This window comes from Hemitrygon akajei, chromosome 7 (assembly GCF_048418815.1).
Source record: "Hemitrygon akajei chromosome 7, sHemAka1.3, whole genome shotgun sequence".
NCBI lineage: Eukaryota > Metazoa > Chordata > Chondrichthyes > Myliobatiformes > Dasyatidae > Hemitrygon > Hemitrygon akajei.
The window spans coordinates 34,788,244-34,804,503 of record NC_133130.1 but is presented as its reverse complement, the minus strand read 5'-3'; the positions used below and the strand labels follow the sequence as shown (position 1 = coordinate 34,804,503).

At 42.1% G+C, this 16,260-nt stretch overlaps 1 protein-coding gene across 1 annotated transcript in view; it reads right to left on the bottom strand.

Moving 5' to 3' along the window:
• The window catches only part of LOC140730338 (lutropin-choriogonadotropic hormone receptor-like), a 126,721-nt gene that overhangs the window by 76,854 nt on the left and 33,607 nt on the right, over positions 1–16,260 (bottom strand). The window contains exon 2 of the mRNA XM_073050617.1: positions 2,593–2,664. Within this exon, the coding sequence (XP_072906718.1) occupies positions 2,593–2,664 (72 nt within the window). The remainder of the gene's footprint in view (positions 1–2,592; positions 2,665–16,260) is intronic.

Here is a 16,260-nt window from a genome sequence, read left to right as displayed (position 1 = left end):
ATGTATTTTGGATTGTCAAACCAGGGGTAAGACCAGTGACAACTGTTGTGAAGTACAGGAACCTGGGAGTACAAGTGCACAGTTCACTGAAAATTGCTGTCCAATTAGACAGAGTGGTGAAGGTGGCTTTTTGTATACTGATTTTCATCAGTCAGGACTAAGAACATTGTGTTGCAGTTCTATGTGTCATTGGTGAGGCTACACTTGGAGTATTGTGTACAATTTTGGTCACCCTGTTATAGAAAAGACATTGTCAGGCTGAAGGGGGGTGCAGAAGAGACTTAAGAAGATGTTGCTTGGACTAAAGTGCCTTTTATAAAATCATGAGGAGTACAGATAAGGTGGATGACCTTAGTCTTTTCACCAAGGTTGGACAGTCCAAAACTAGAGAACACAGATACAAGATAAGAGGGGAGAGATTAAAGAGACCGGAGAGGTAACTTCTTTATGCAGAGAGTAGTGAGTACCTGGAACGAGGTGCCAAAACAAATGGTCGAAGCAGGTACAAATTAGATTATTAGATTATGAGGACACTCAGTCCTCATTTATTGTCATTTAGAAATGCATGCATGCATTAAGAAATGATACAATGTTCCTCCAGAGTGATATCACAAAATAAAAAAAGGACAAACCAAGACTCACACTGACAAAACCACATAATTATAGCATATAGTTACAGCAGTGCAAAGCAATACTGTAATTTGATAAACGCAGACCATGGACGTGGTTTAAAAAAAAGTCTCAAAGTCCCAATCGACTCCAATAATTCCATCGATATCAGGCAGCAAAAGGGAGAAACTCTCCCTGCCATAAACTTCCAGGCACTGACAATTAATGTCTCGGAAGCACCCAACGACAGCAGACTCTGAGTCCGTCCGAAAACTTCGAGCCTCCGACCAGCCCCTCCGATACAGCCTCCCGAGCGCCATCCTCTGCCGAGCGCCTTCGATCTCATCCCGGCCACCAAAACAAGCAAAGCTGAGGTCTCGGAGGCCTTCTCCTCCGGAGATTCGGGACCGCACAGTAACAGCAGCAGCAAAGTGGGCATTTCAGAAGTTTCTCCAGATGTTCCTCCACGCTCTCACGTTTGCCTCCATCAAATCAGGATTGTGCATGGATCCCTACTTAACACGAAATAGATATCCATTCTCCAGAGAGGCCGCGTGCACTATGTGCACCGCCATTAGGAGGCTTTTAGATAGGTAACTAAAATAACTGACATGCAGAACATAAATGAAGAATACAGGGCATGAATGGATTACAGGAGTAGAAGGACAGTGTGGTAAAAGAAATCACTAGAGATGTAAAAATGCAACCAGGAGAATTTAATTCATGAAATCCCACACGAAGTTTAGGTATTTCTTGAAATGCATGTACATTTGATATCTAAACACAAAATGATTCAAGATTCATTTATTTATTATCAAAGAATGTATAAATTATACAACCTTGAGATTTGCTTACTCACAGGTAGCCACAAATTTAAAAACTGAAAAGAACCCAACTAAAGAAAAAAAGAACAAAAATAAAAATAAAAGACCAACCCTCGAGGTACAAGAGAAAAAAAATAACAATTATGCAAACAATTGAAGGAAACAACAGCATTCTGAACCAAAATTGAGTCCTCAGATCTAGATCCCAGAGCAGCCTGGAGTAGGCCCAAAGCCTCTCTGATCAGTTTACCATATTAGCAGGCACAGAGCACAGCAGCCAGGTCAATCTTCACAGTCTCAGGGCTATGGCAATGACCACCATGGAGAATGAGCAAAATCTGTTTTCACCTCTGATCCTGACACCCTGTCTTTTCAGTCTGTCTGGGCCAGCACTTAAATTGTCCCAAAAATGGAACAGCAAAAGGCTCCACGCCTTGGAGAGAGGAGTGAAGTTTGTGGCAACCGAGTGAAATCAGCTCTTGCCTCCGAATTCTGGGCCAGCATTTACAAAGTTTGTAAATTGTCTAAACAGCACATTGTACCTCATACCAGGATCCAGGCACTACTGCTATGAAAAGCTCTGGGCCTAAACCACACTGTCCAGCAACGCACTCCAAGCCCAGATTTTGCCACCTAGCCCAAAGCCACTCCCAAGCTCTTCAAATTAGCTCGGTGCCCTGATGCCCCATCAATAACTCTCGGAGACGTGAGTCGAGATAGGCTTTTATTAGCTGGAAGAAAGCACCGTCAGCAGCAAGAGACCATCACACAACATCCTGGAGACTGAGGGAGGAGCAGTGCCTCCAATCGCCTTTATACAGGGGTCTGTGGGAGGAGCCACAGGAGCAGTCAGCAGGGGGGCCGTGTCCAGACAGGTATATGTAGTTCACCACATGCCCAAAGCGATTCAACCTCGCATCCGGGCCAGTTCAACATGCATTGTAATTTCTCTGCCCAGGCCCCAAATTCAGTGATGCCCAGAGTGACCCAACCTCATTCCTGGGCCAGTTCAGTGGGCATTGTAACTTCTCTGCCTGGGATACCGCAACACACTATCTCGGCTCATCCCCTGAACTCGCCTCACTTTCGTTCGCCCCTTCTCTGTTTGCATCAATAACTTATCACAATTTCAGACCCAGAATTAAACTTTTAAACTTACATTCTTATGATATCTCTAAGTCCTTCAAAAGAATGTCTTTGGATCTTTTTCAAGGGCAGGTGGGTAAACTTCCTGGAAAAAAAAAGAGAAAACATCAATGTTAGTTATGTAACTGAGCAGACTGAAGAAAACAAACGTGTGAAGATATTTGGCACCTGGCATAATGCCCTCACTCTTTGTTCCAACATCATTTAAGGTAGCCTGGAAAACCACAGGTGTAACTTTGTGTCATGCACAATCCACTTTAATTATTCACACCATTAGTTAACCCAAGCACAAGGTGGCACAGCGGTTAGCGCAATTGCTTTACAGTGCCACAGATCATCGATCAGGGTTCAATTGCCGCCACTATTAGTGAGAAGTTTGTGTGCTCTCCCTATGACTGCGTGAGTATCGCCGGGTGCTCCTACATTCCAAGTACGTATGGTTAGGGTTAGCCAGGCATGCCACGTTGATACCAAACACTTGCAGCTGCCCCCAACACAAAACAATGCATTTTATTGTATGTACACATGATAAATAAAGCTGATTTTTAAAACATTTTAGCAGATGATAAAAGCAACTAATACAAGCGGAATCAAGATAAATCAGGTCATCGGTTATGCTGAAATAAACTTGTGATGTCAGGATCATTCTGAAGCAATCATAAATATCATAATTTGCAGTAGTTACTTGCATGTTGCACAAATTTATCCATAAGCTGAATACGATGAGTACATGGAAGAAGATAGGAGCAGGGCAAGGGTAATGAGGAAAAGAGAGGAGAAAGAGATATGAAGGAAGCAACTTAGAAAAACTGACTAGCTAGGGCCAGGTCTGTAAACAACTCAACTGATTGCAATAGTAAGAATATTGTATTTATACAGTATAACATGACAATATTAGTCCCAGTAAAATCTGCAAAAACAGTTTTCCTAAGTGAAAGATTGATTTGACTTTAGAAATAGAACAAACTTAGAATCAAGCGATTCAAGTTAAATAAAAGAATGCTGTCCTCTTCTTTTGTTGAACTGAAGTTTCAATGGCACAAAATAATTCAATTTTATTGCAATTGGCATTTTATTTTTAATATTTGAAAACAAATTCTATAGGAAGAGAAAGAATGCATCAGATAAACAAGAGATTAAAATCCCCATCTGATTAATGGATTTTAGCTGCCTTATTGGTTGTTACAAAATGCTACCAAATCATTTGAAATGTTAATGCTATTGATAGCACAATTTTACCACAACCAAAGTTCAAAAGATTCAGAGTACATTTATTATCAAAGTATGTCTATAAGAAATGTCTCTGAGATCCATCCTCCTACAGGTAGCCACGAAACAAAGAAACGTGGAGTCCGTTCAAAGAAAATATTAAACACACAATGCGTGAAAGAAAGAACAAATTGTGCAAACGATGGAAAGTGGGCGAATAACACACAGAATATCAAACCAGGAGTCCAGGGGCATTTAGTTTCGTCCTTACTGTCCATTACGCCACTGGCATTTAGGGCAGTAATGAAGGTCCATATAGAAGTTCTTCTTCATTGCTGTTTCTGAAACAATTGTTTTTTGACCAGTCAGGTTTGTTAGCCCTGAGCTGAACCCTCAAATCTGGAGGACTGGTGGGCCACTCTTAGCATGGCCTCTACCCTTTGGCCTGTTTGTCATGGGTGACTCTACCAAGAGCCAAAGCACAAAGTATTGAATTCAGCCAGCATAGCTCTCCAGGTCATTTGAAGCATGCAAGCCTTCAAACCCCACAACAAGGTTGTGGTCCTCTTGTTGATCAGTTTAGTTCATCTCAATTCAGTGTTGCATCACTAGCCAACTGCAGGCCGCAGAACCACCATCTCAAAGAGCTGGCAAATTAGGCTTAATCCAGACCTTAAGTACTAATCGTGTGAAGCTCGCATGTTCTTCCCATGGCTATCTGTGTTTCCCCTAGGCATTCTGGTAAACCTCCAGTTCTAAAGATGTAATGGTTGGTATATCAATTCAGCTGCTGCAAGTTGCTCCAAACGCAGATGAGTATCTGCATTCTGGGAGAAAGGGCAATGCAAGAGGAAGAAGTGAGATCAGTGTAGTTGATAGTTGCTGCTGATCTGATGGGCTGAAAGACAGGTTGCCATGTCTCTAGTCCAAGACTAAACAGCTGCCAGTACTTATTTTTCAAAACTCTGGGCAAGATATTTAATTCCCAAATATGCAGCAATAATTTCTCCAGATCTATAACTGAACCTGTTCATTCATGTTTATGCCCTGTCACAGTTTATGCCCTGCCTATTCATATCATTCAACACTTGCCTAGCATGCCATGTTCCTCCAGTTCCTTTCCTCCATCACCCATCTAACTGGGACAACTCCCTGGATTCATTTCCCTTCATCCTGTTATCCCAGAGGATCACCTGCAATGACATCTTTTCCCTTTCCTGTAAAGCCAATTATTTGTGTACAACCCTTCCCCCCACCACTATTTTTAATGGACATACCATGCTTGGTGGCATCAATTGAAAACACAGATTGAACATGAATAAACTGCTGGAAGAAAGCAGATGGAACGAGGTGGGAGAGGGTGATGAGTTTTGGTAATGAGAGGGTGAGGGAAGGGACAGAAAAGGTGAACAAAGAGAGAGAGAACCAGGCTGAACTGGTAGGAGAGGGATAGAAACATGGGGAAGTGGGTTACCTGAATCCGGAAAAGTCAAAGTTCTGCCATTGGGCTATAGGTGGAATATCAGGTCCTGTTCTTCAAGTTTCTTCAAGTGGCAATAGAGAAGGCCAAGGTCAAGTAGGTTGATGTAGGAATGGAAAGGAGAGTGGGAATGGAAAGGGAAGATGAAATGACATGCAACCAGGCATGTCCGTCTATGTCTTGGTTTCAGCTGTGGTGACCAATTAACTGTGTCTGTTATTTCAACAATAGCAATTCCAATTCACTTCAAAAGAAAAGTACTACAGATACTGGAAATGTGAAAGCTGGAAGTGCAGGAATTACTCAGCAGGTCAGACAAGACCACTGGAGGGAGTCATGAAAGAAACATTCCCGGTGGATAACTTTGTGAACTGGAAAAAAACAGGAGAAGGGTTTGAAATGAAAAATTTTAATTTGCAGAAAGATAGGGGAGGGGCAGAGGAAATAAAACAGAATACCTGCAACCTGGTGGGGATGAGGAGTCTGAATAACATGCAAGGTGGTGCTACCTACTGAGTCAATGGTTGGAGTACATTTGCAGGAGGCACACATGTATAGCTGAAATGTAAAATAGCTGAAAAGAAGAGAGAAAGTATATAAACTGAATATTGGAAATGTAAAATGCTATCTGATCTGGTGAGTGTTACAAGCATTTTCTATTTTAGTTTCAGATTTCCAGCATCTGCAGCTTTATTGAATCTTCTTAAAAACTCCCTGCTCTATTAAGACCATAGACCATAAGACATAGTAACAGAATTAGGCTCCACCAATCACGGCTGATCCCTTTTTACCATTTTTTGCCCTCCTCAACTCCAGTTCCTGGCCTTCTATCCATAACCTTGATGTTGTGGCCAATCAAAAACCTATCAATCTCTGCCTTAACTACACCCAACGATGCAAATTCCACAAATCCACCACCCTCTGGCTAAAGAAATTTCTCAACATCTCTGTTTTGAATGGATATCCCTCTATCCTGAGGCTGTGCCCTCTTGTCCTAGACTCCTGACCGTAGGAAACATCCTTTCCACATCTACTCTGTCTTGGCCTTTCAATATTCGAAAGGTTTCAATGATATCCTCCCATCATTCTAAATTCCAGTGAGTACAGGCCCAGACCATCAAACGTTCCTCATATGATAAACCTTTCATTCTTAGAATCATCATTGTGAACCTCCTCTGAATCCTCTCAAATGCCAAAACATCTTTTCTTACATAAGGAGCCCAAAACTTTTCACAATACTCAAGGTGGGGCCTCACCAGTGCCTTATAAAGCCTCAGCATCACATCCCTGCTCTTGTATTCTAGATCTCTTAAAATTAACGCTAACATTGCATTTGCCTTCCTCACCACTGACTCAACCTGCAAGTTAACCTTCAGGGTGTTCTGCACAAGGACTTCCAAATCCCTTTGCATCTCAGATTTTTGGATTTTCTTCCCGTTTAGAAAGCAGTTTGCATATGTATTTCTTTTACCAAAGTGCATGATCATGCATTTTCCAACATTGTATTTCATTTGCCACTTTCTTACCCATTCTCCTAATCTGCCTAAGTTCTTCTGCAGCCTTCCTGTTCCCTCAACACTACCTGCCCCTCCACTAATCTTCATATTATCTACAAACTTGGCAACAAAGTAATCTATTCCATCATCTAAATTATTTATATACGATATAAAAAGAGCAGTCCCAACACCAACCCCTGTGAAACACCACTACTTTTATTCCATTTTCTTCCCACTCGTCGCCTCCTACCAATCAGCCAATACTCTAACCATGCCAGTAACTATCCTGTAATACCATGGGCTCTTAACTTGGTAAGCAGCCTTATGTGTGGTACCCTGTCAAAGGCCTTCTGAAAGTCCATACATATAACATCCACTACATCCCCTTTATCTATCCTACTTGTAATTTCCTCAAAGAATTCCAACAGGTTCATCAGGCAGGATTTTCCCTGAAGGAAACCATGCTGACTTTGTACTATCTTGTCCTGTGTCATCAAGTACTCCATCACCTCATCCTTAACAATTTACTCTAACATCTTCCCAACCACTGAGGTCAGGCTAACTGGTCTATAATTTCCTTTCTGCTGCCTCCCTCCTTCCTTAAAGAGTGGAGTGACATTTGCAATTTTCTAGTCTTCTGGAATCATGCCAGAGTCCAATGATTTTTGAAAGATCACTACTAATGCCTCCACAATCTCTACCGCTACCTGTTTCAGAGCTTTCAGTCATTGATTCCAACAAACTGGTTTGGAGTAAAACTTTGCTTTGACAACACTCTAAAGGGTCTTGTAAATTTTACAAACCAAAAGTAACAATATGAGAACAACTTGACACAAAAAGTAGTGGAAGGAATGAGAACAGCCAGGTAATACAAATCTAAAGTGAGTGTGGACACAAAGAAAAACAGATACGTACATGCACGACTCCTTGAATTGGGATGTGTATTTCCACAGCCTAATTAAGGTAACAAACAGAAGTAGACCTTTTAACAAAATATTCTTTTGAGTCAGTATGGGTGGAAGTCAGGAACAGGAAGGGAGCAGTTACTCTACTGGGGGTATTCTATAGGCCCCCTGGTAGCAGCAGAAATACCGAGGAGCAGATTGGGAGGCAGATTTTGGAAAGGTGCAAAAATAACAGGGTTGTTATCATGGGTGGCTTTAACTTCTCTAATATTGATTGGCACTTGATTAGTTCCAAGGGTTTAGATGGGGCAGAATTTGTTAAGTGTGTCCAGGATGGATTCCTGTCACAGTATGTTGACAGGCCGACTAGGGGGAATGCCATACTAGATCTAGTATTAGGTAATGAACCAGGTCAGGTCACAGATGTGTCAGTGGGTGAGCATCTGGGGGACAGTGATCACCGCTCCCTGACCTTTAGCATTATCATGGAAAAGGATAGAATCAGAGAGGACAGGCAAATTTTTAATTGGGGAAGGGCAAATTATGAGGCTATAAGGCTAGAACTTGCGGGTGTGAAATGGGATGATGTTTTTGCAGGGAAATGTACTATGGACATGTGGTCGATGTTTAGGGATATCTTGCAAGATGTTAAGGATAAATTTGTCCCGGTGAGGAAGATAAAGAATGGTAGGGTGAAGGAACCATGGGTGACAAGTGAAGTGGAAAATCTAGTCAGGTGGAAGAAGGCAGCATACATGAGGTTTAGGAAGCAAGGATCAGATGGGTCTATTGAGGAATATAGGGTAGCAAGAAAGGAGCTTAAGAAGGGGCTGAGAAGAGCAAGAAGGGGTCATGAGAAGGCTTTGGTGAGTAGGGTAAAGGAAAACCCCAAGGCATTCTTCAATTATGTGAAGAACAAAAGGATGACAGGAGTAAAGGTAGGATTGATTAGTGATAAAAGTGGGAAGATGTGCCTGGAGGCTGTGGAAGTGAGTGAGGTCCTCAATGAATACTTCTCTTCAGTATTCAGCAATGAGAGGGAACTTGATGATGGTGAGGACAATATGAGTGAGGTTGATGTTCTGGAGCATGTTGATATTAAGGGAGAGGAGGTGTTGAGGAGTTGTTAAAATACATTAGAACGTTTAAGTCCCCGGGGCCTGATGGAATATTCCCCAGGCTGCTCCACAAGGCGAGGGAAGAGATTGCTGAGCCTCTGGCTAGGATCTTTATGTCCTCGTAATCCACAGGAATGGTACCAGAGGATTGGAGGGAGGCGAATGTTGTCCCCTTGTTCAAAAAAGGTAGTAGGGATAGTCCGGGTAATTATAGACCAGTGAGCCTTACGTCTGTGGTGGGAAAGCTGCTGGAAAAGATTCTTAGAGATAGGATCTATGGGCATTTAGAGAATCATGGTCTGATCAGGGACAGTCAGCATGGCTTTGTGAAGGGCAGATCATGCCTAACAAGCCTAATAGAGTTCTTTGAGGAGGTGACCAAGCATATAGATGAGGGTAGTGCAGTGGATGTGATCTACATAGATTTTAGTAAGGCATTTGACAAGGTTCCACACGGTAGGCTTATTCAGAAAGTCAGAAGGCATGGGATCCAGGGAAGTTTGGCCAGGTGGATTCAGAATTGGCTTGCCTGCAGAAGGCAGAGGGTTGTGGTGGAGCGAGTACATTCAGATTGGAGGGTTGTGACTAGTGGTGTCCCACAAGGATCAGTTCTGGGACCTCTACTTTTCGTGATTTTTATTAATGACCTGGATGTGGGGGTAGAAGGGTGGTTTGGCAAGTTTGCAGACAACACAAAGATTGGTGGTGTTGTAGGTAGTGTAGAGGATTGTCAAAGATTGCAGAGAGACATTGATAGGATGCAGAAGTGGGCTGAGAAGCGGCAGATGGAGTTCAACCTGGAGAAGTGTGAGGTGGTACACTTTGGAAGGACAAACTCCAAGGCAGAGTACAAAGTAAATGGCAGGATACTTGGTAGTGTAGAGGAGCATAGGGATCTGGGGGTACATGTCCACGGATCCCTGAAAGTTACCCCACAGGTAGATAGGGTAGTTAAGAAAGCGTATGGGGTGTTAGCTTTCATAAGTCGAGGGATAGAGTTTAAGAGATGCGATGTGATGATGCAGCTCTATAAAACTCTAGATAGGCCACACTTGGAGTACTGTGTCCAGTTCTGGTCACCTCACTATAGGAAGGATGTGGAAGCATTGGAAAGGGTACAGAGGAGATTTACCAGGATGCTGCCTGGTTTTGAGAGTATAGATTATGATCAGAGTTTAAGGGAGCTAGGGCTTTACTCTTTGGAGAGAAGGAGGATGAGAGGAGACATGATAGAGGTGTACAAGATATTAAGAGGAATAGACAGAGTGGACAGCCAGCACCTCTTCCCCAGGCCACCACTGCTCAGTACAAGAGGACATGGCTTTAAGTTAAAGGGAGGGAAGTTCAAGGGGGATATTAGAGGAAGGTTTTTCACTCAGAGAGTGGTTGGTGTGTGGAATGCACTGCCTGAGTCAGTGGTGGAGGCAGACACACTAGTGAAGTTTAAGAGACTACTAGACAAGTATATGGAGGAATTTAAGGTGGGGGGTTATATGGGAGGCAGGGTTTGAGGGTCGGCACAACATTGTGGGCCGAAGGGCCTGTAATGTGCTGTACTATTCTATGTTCTATTCTTGATTGAAGATTGTTAACTTCCAACTAACTGCAGTGACTATTACAACATAACAAACTACATGGTATACTCAATTCTCGGTACATACTGTACATACATACAGTATATAGACCTCAACAGGACAGATTGAGAATAAAGTATCTGGGATTGTGGGCTTTGTAAATAGAGGTATTATTATACCAAATCTGAATAAAACAATAGTTTGACTGCAACTTAAGCATTATCATTTAATTCTTGTGACTGGACGGAGAAAGGTGCAAAAATAGAATGTAAAATAAAATAATAGAATGTTTCTGGAGGTGAGGTCAGAGCAGAAAAGATTGGAGATGATTTGTAAGCAGTGTTCAGTAATGGAAAGAGGTAGACAAAGTGAATAAAATCATTTTCCATTGACAGCATACCACTAATAAGAAATGATTAATAAAGAGCCAGAATTAATGACAGACTGTTACAAACAGCAAGAGGGCATAGTCCAGAATTCACTGCCCGAAATACAACACAGAAACAGGCCCTTCTAGTCCATGCCAAACTATTATTCTGTCTAGTTGCATCAACCACAGATTCACCACCCTTTACTTAATCAATTACTCCTGTTCTCTCTTCTAAATGGACGTCCCTCTATTTTGAGGCTGTGCCTCTGGTCCTAGACTCCCCCACCATATAAAACATCTTCTATCTCGGTCTTTTAATATTCAATAATTTTCAATGAGAACACCCCCCTTCTAAACTCTAGCAAGTGCAGGCCCAGAGCCGTCTAACACTCCTTATGTAATCGTTTTACTCAGATTATTACCAAGTAAAGTTCCGCACTAATGGGAGTGCCAGCTCTTTTTGCATTGTTTCCAAACCTCAGTCATTATCAATTGCTCGTGTGTCCCTCAGGGAAGCAAGCACATTTGTAGCTTGATAAAATTTGGTGGAAAACATCTGATAAAGATAAAAAGGTACAGGGTTTTTCCTGAATAAAAGCATCAGAGATGTTGACTGCTATTTTATGGATAACTAGGCTGATGCTGATGCTGTTCCATACTCTAGAATGGGAGAAACAGGAACTTCAGGGATTTGAGGAACTTGATGACCACTCACAACTAACATCGGGAAGTGCAAAGTTGGCTGCTAGGTTTCATGTGACAACACTCTAACTGCAATGAACTTAGTTTAAGCAGGAATAAAATTAATATACAGCGTATCTGCTGATATCTTTTATAACAGCTTATCTCCTGATACCTTTTGTAACAGCTTTATCTACTGATATCTTTTATAAACCCACTGATTCTCACAGCTACCCAGACTATACCTCTTCCCACCCTGTTACTTGTAAAAAGGCCATCCCTTTCTCTCAATTTCTTCATCCCCACTGCATATGCTCTCAGGATGAGGCATTTAATTCCAGAACAAAGGAGATTTCCTCCTTCTTCAAAGAAAGGGGCTTCCCTTCCTCCACCATCAATGATGCCCTCACCCGCATCTCTTCCATTTCTCACAATCTGCCTTCACCCCATCATCCTGCCACCCCACCAGGGATGGGGTTCCTCTTGTACTCACCTACCACCCCACCAGCCTCTGCACCCAGCACATAATTCTCCATAACTTCTGCCATCTCCATTGGATCCCACCACCAAGCACATCTTTCCCTCCCGCCCACTTTCTGCTTTCCCCAGGGATCGCTCCCTATGTGACTCCCCTGTCTATCTGTCTCTCCCCACTGATGTCCCTCCTGGCACTTATCTTTGCACGTGGAACAAGTGCTACATGTGCCCCTACACTTACTACCTCACTACCATTCAGGGCCGCAAACAGTTCTTCCAGGAGAGGTGACACTTCACCTGCAAGTCTGCTGGGGTCACCTACTGTATCCAGTGCTCCTGGTGTGGCCTCCTGTAAATCAGTCAGACCTGATGTAGATTGGGAGACTGCTTCACCGAGTACCTACACTCCATCTGCTAGAAAAAGCAGGATCTCCCAGTGGCCACCTATTTTAATTCTACTTTCCATTCACATTCTGACATGTCAATCCACAGCCTCATCTACTACCACAATGTGGCAATACTCAGGTTTGAGGAGCAGCACCTTTTATTCCATCTGGGTAGCCTCCAACCTGATTGTATGAACATCGATTTCTGGTAATGGCCCACCCCCACTTTCCTTCACCATTCCCATATCCCTCTCTCACCTTATCTCTTTACCTACCCATCACCTCCCTCTGGTGCTCCACCTCTTCCCTTTCTTCCATGGCCTTCTGTCCTCTTCAATCAGATTTCCCCTTCACCAACTCTTTATCTCCTTCACCAATCAACTTCCCAGCTCCTTACTTCACCCCTCCCCCTCTCCTGGTTTCACCTATCATCTACTACCTTGCACGTCTTCCTCCACTCCCCCCACCTTCTTACTCTCATCCTTTTCCTCCAGTCTCATAGAAGGGTCTCGGCCTGATACATCGACTGTTCAATCTTTTCCATAGATGCTGCCTGGCTTGCTGAGCTCCTCCAGCATTTTGTGCGTGTTGCTCGTATTTCCAGCATCTGCAGACTTTCTCTTGTTGGTGATAAAATTGAAAACTAATCGTTTCCAGGATCTCAAGCAGAAGGAAGCATGAAGGAAGAAAAATCAGCCATAATGCTTGATTTTCTCAAATGATCACAAGTCACTTGTGGTTTGCTGGTTTCCCCAAAAGCAGTGAATCCATGATATTCATAATAAAGTGAACAAAGTTCATACAGAAATGGATGTCTTAATGCTGCCTTGTGCATTTACAGAAACCATACAGGAAATCTGAACTCAGCAAACAACTTTTAGGTTTGGCTGCTGGTATAACAACAATTTTGAGGATCATTATATCTGCAAAGCTGATTATTCAATTCCCATCTCGTGTCTCAGGTGCCTGAGGCAGATTCTCAACCTTTAACAAGCCAAGAACAGAATTTGTTTTGTGAGCTTCAAAGTTGAGTTATTGAGCTACAACTTCTCAATCTAACTTCTGAAAAAGAACTCAGAGGAATATATGCTGATCAAAATCTGATCCCGCAGTTGTGTTTTGTTCTGTCTGACAGTGTTTTGTATACCACATGGCATATTTAGACAATACAAAATGTCATAACATAAATGACAGCTTCAGCAGTTGTTAAAATAGTCCATGCTCTCCATTTCTTTTCCAAACACATGGCTGCCTTTCAAAGAAGTCTCAATGCCATTCTGTTAGACTATTTCCATTCAGTTTTTTTCAGCATGAGAACGTGCTCGGAGCAGAAATTGGCCATTTCAACATTCATATGGATCATAGTTATCACCTTAAAATTATTTTCCATCCTCACTATCCCAAATTCAGTGATTCCCTTAATATCTAGAAATCTATCAGTATTGGTTCTGAATGAACTCAACAAACACTGACTTCCAGAATAGAGCATTCCTAAATTTATCACCCTCTGTGTCAAGTTCATCTTTATCTCAGTACTATATAGACTACCACTTATTCTCAGGACGTGACCCTAGGTTCATATTCTTCAATAGAGAGAACCATCCTCCCTGCATCAAGCCATTTAAGTGCTTTATACGTTTCAATAAGATCTCCCACATATTCTCCTAACCCCTAGAGAATACAAACTAATCTATTCAATCTTTACCCCTACAGCATACCCTTCGAATCTCCACTGCACTTCCTTTATGGAAAGCATATCCTGGGATATCCCATGGTCACACAAACAAAATCTGGTGCATCATGTTTCAATTGATTTACAACTTAAACATCTTTTTAGGTCATCGCTCAGGAGAAAGGAACAGGATGTGCCACCCTTAACAACCATCCTCCTTCATTTCACAACAAAAATGGCATATACTGTACCTCTGTAACATTATGTTTCAACACAAAAATACAATTGCCACAAAGTATGAAAGAAACAACCATGACTTGAAGTCATGGTCAAGAATTTTGGTAGTTGGAAATGTGCTTGTTAAAAAAAACCAAGATGCTTTATAAATCTATTTCTATGTTACTAATAAATGGAACATAGAAAAATAATGGATTAAAAATGATTTGGTAAATGATAGACTTCAGATGTATGGAATGGAGCACCAAGATTTTATTCTGCAATGTCTCTCAGTTACCAGAATTGATGCTGTTACAACAAACGAGAGAAATCATAGAGCCATAGAGCAACAGAATAGACGCAGGCCATTCAGTCCAATGACTCTATGCCTATCATGGTGCCTACTCATCCAGTCCCAACTTCCACTGTTTGGCCCATATCCCTCTAAGCCTTGCCCCAATTACCTGTCCAAATGCTTCTTAAATTATATTATTCCATGTATTCACCACCTCCTGCATGAAAAAGTCGCTGCCCAGTACCTTTTAAATCGTTCTGTTTCACCCTAAATCTACACCACCTCATTTTGGACTCCTCTACACTAAGGTACAGACTGTTATCATCCACCAGAAGTAGGACACTCATCAATTTATAAACGTAAAATCACCCCTCATTCTCCTATGCTTTAGGGAATAAAGAATTAGTTTGGCCAACCTTTCCTCTAACTCAGGCCCTCCTGCTAGCAACACTCTTTCTAGAATCTAGTTTAACCACATATTTCCTATAACAGAGTGACCTAAGCTGTACACAGTACTCCAAAATGGCCTCACCAACAACTTGTACAACTGCAACAGAATGTCTCAACGTCTGTACTCAGTGCCCTGGCCAATGAAAGCCAGCTTACTAAATGCATTGTTCACCACCCTGTCTACCTGTGATGCTGCCTTTGTGAACTATACACTTGAACCCCTATATCCCTTTGTTCTATTACAGTCACCAATGCTCAACCATTCACAATACTAGTCCCACTCTGGTTCTACTTTCCAAAATGCATTACCTCACACTTATCTGTATTGAAATCCATTTGTCAAATCTCAGCCCATTTCCCTAACTGATCAAGATCCTCCTGAAATCTATGATACTTTCTTTACAATCAACAGAACCTCCTTGTTTCGTATCATCCACAAAATTACTGATCGAGCCTTATGCATTCATATCCCAATCATTTAATATAAATAATGAATAACAAGGATCCCAACACTGACCCCTGTGGAGCACCATGTCATTGGCCTAGGTTCTGATAAATAACCTTCAAGCAACACCCTCCACTTCCTATCTGTAAGCCACTTTTGAATCCAACTAACTCACCCTGTATTCCATGGGATGTAATGTCCCAGACCAGCCAAAAATGAAGGTCTTGCTAGAGTCCAAATAGACAACATCCATTACCCTACTCTCACCTACATTTTTGAAAACATCTTCAAAAACTAAGATTCATCAAGCCCATCTTCCCATGCAAGAAGCTATGCTGACTCCTCCTAATTCAACTCTATCTGTCCAAATGCTGGTAGACCAAGTCCTTTGGAATTCTTTCCAGTAACTTCCCCTGTACTGATGTCAGACTGACAGGCCTGTAGTTCCCTGCCTCGTCCTTGCTACACTTCTTAAACAATGGAACAACATTCAACCATTTCCAGTCTTTGGGTACTTCATTGAAGGCTAACGATGAAGGAAATATCTCCGCAAGGACCTCGGAAATTTCTCCTCAAGCCTCATACAAAGTCCAAGGATGTACTCAATCAGGGCCTACAAATTTATTCACCTTCATGTGCTGTAATCCTGCAGATCACTCCTCCCTAATAATATCAATGCTCTCCAAAATATGTGTCTCTATTTGCTTCCTTTATCGCTTCAGCAACAATGATTTTCTCCCCCATAAACACCAAGGAGCTGCAGGTGATGGGTGGAATTTTTAATGAATATTAATGAATATTCATTAAAAATCCCACCCATCATCTGCAGCTCAAGACACAAGTGGTACTGCTAAGGAGGCCTACTCTTTTCCTAACCAGCATTTTACTCTTAATAAAACTATAGTAT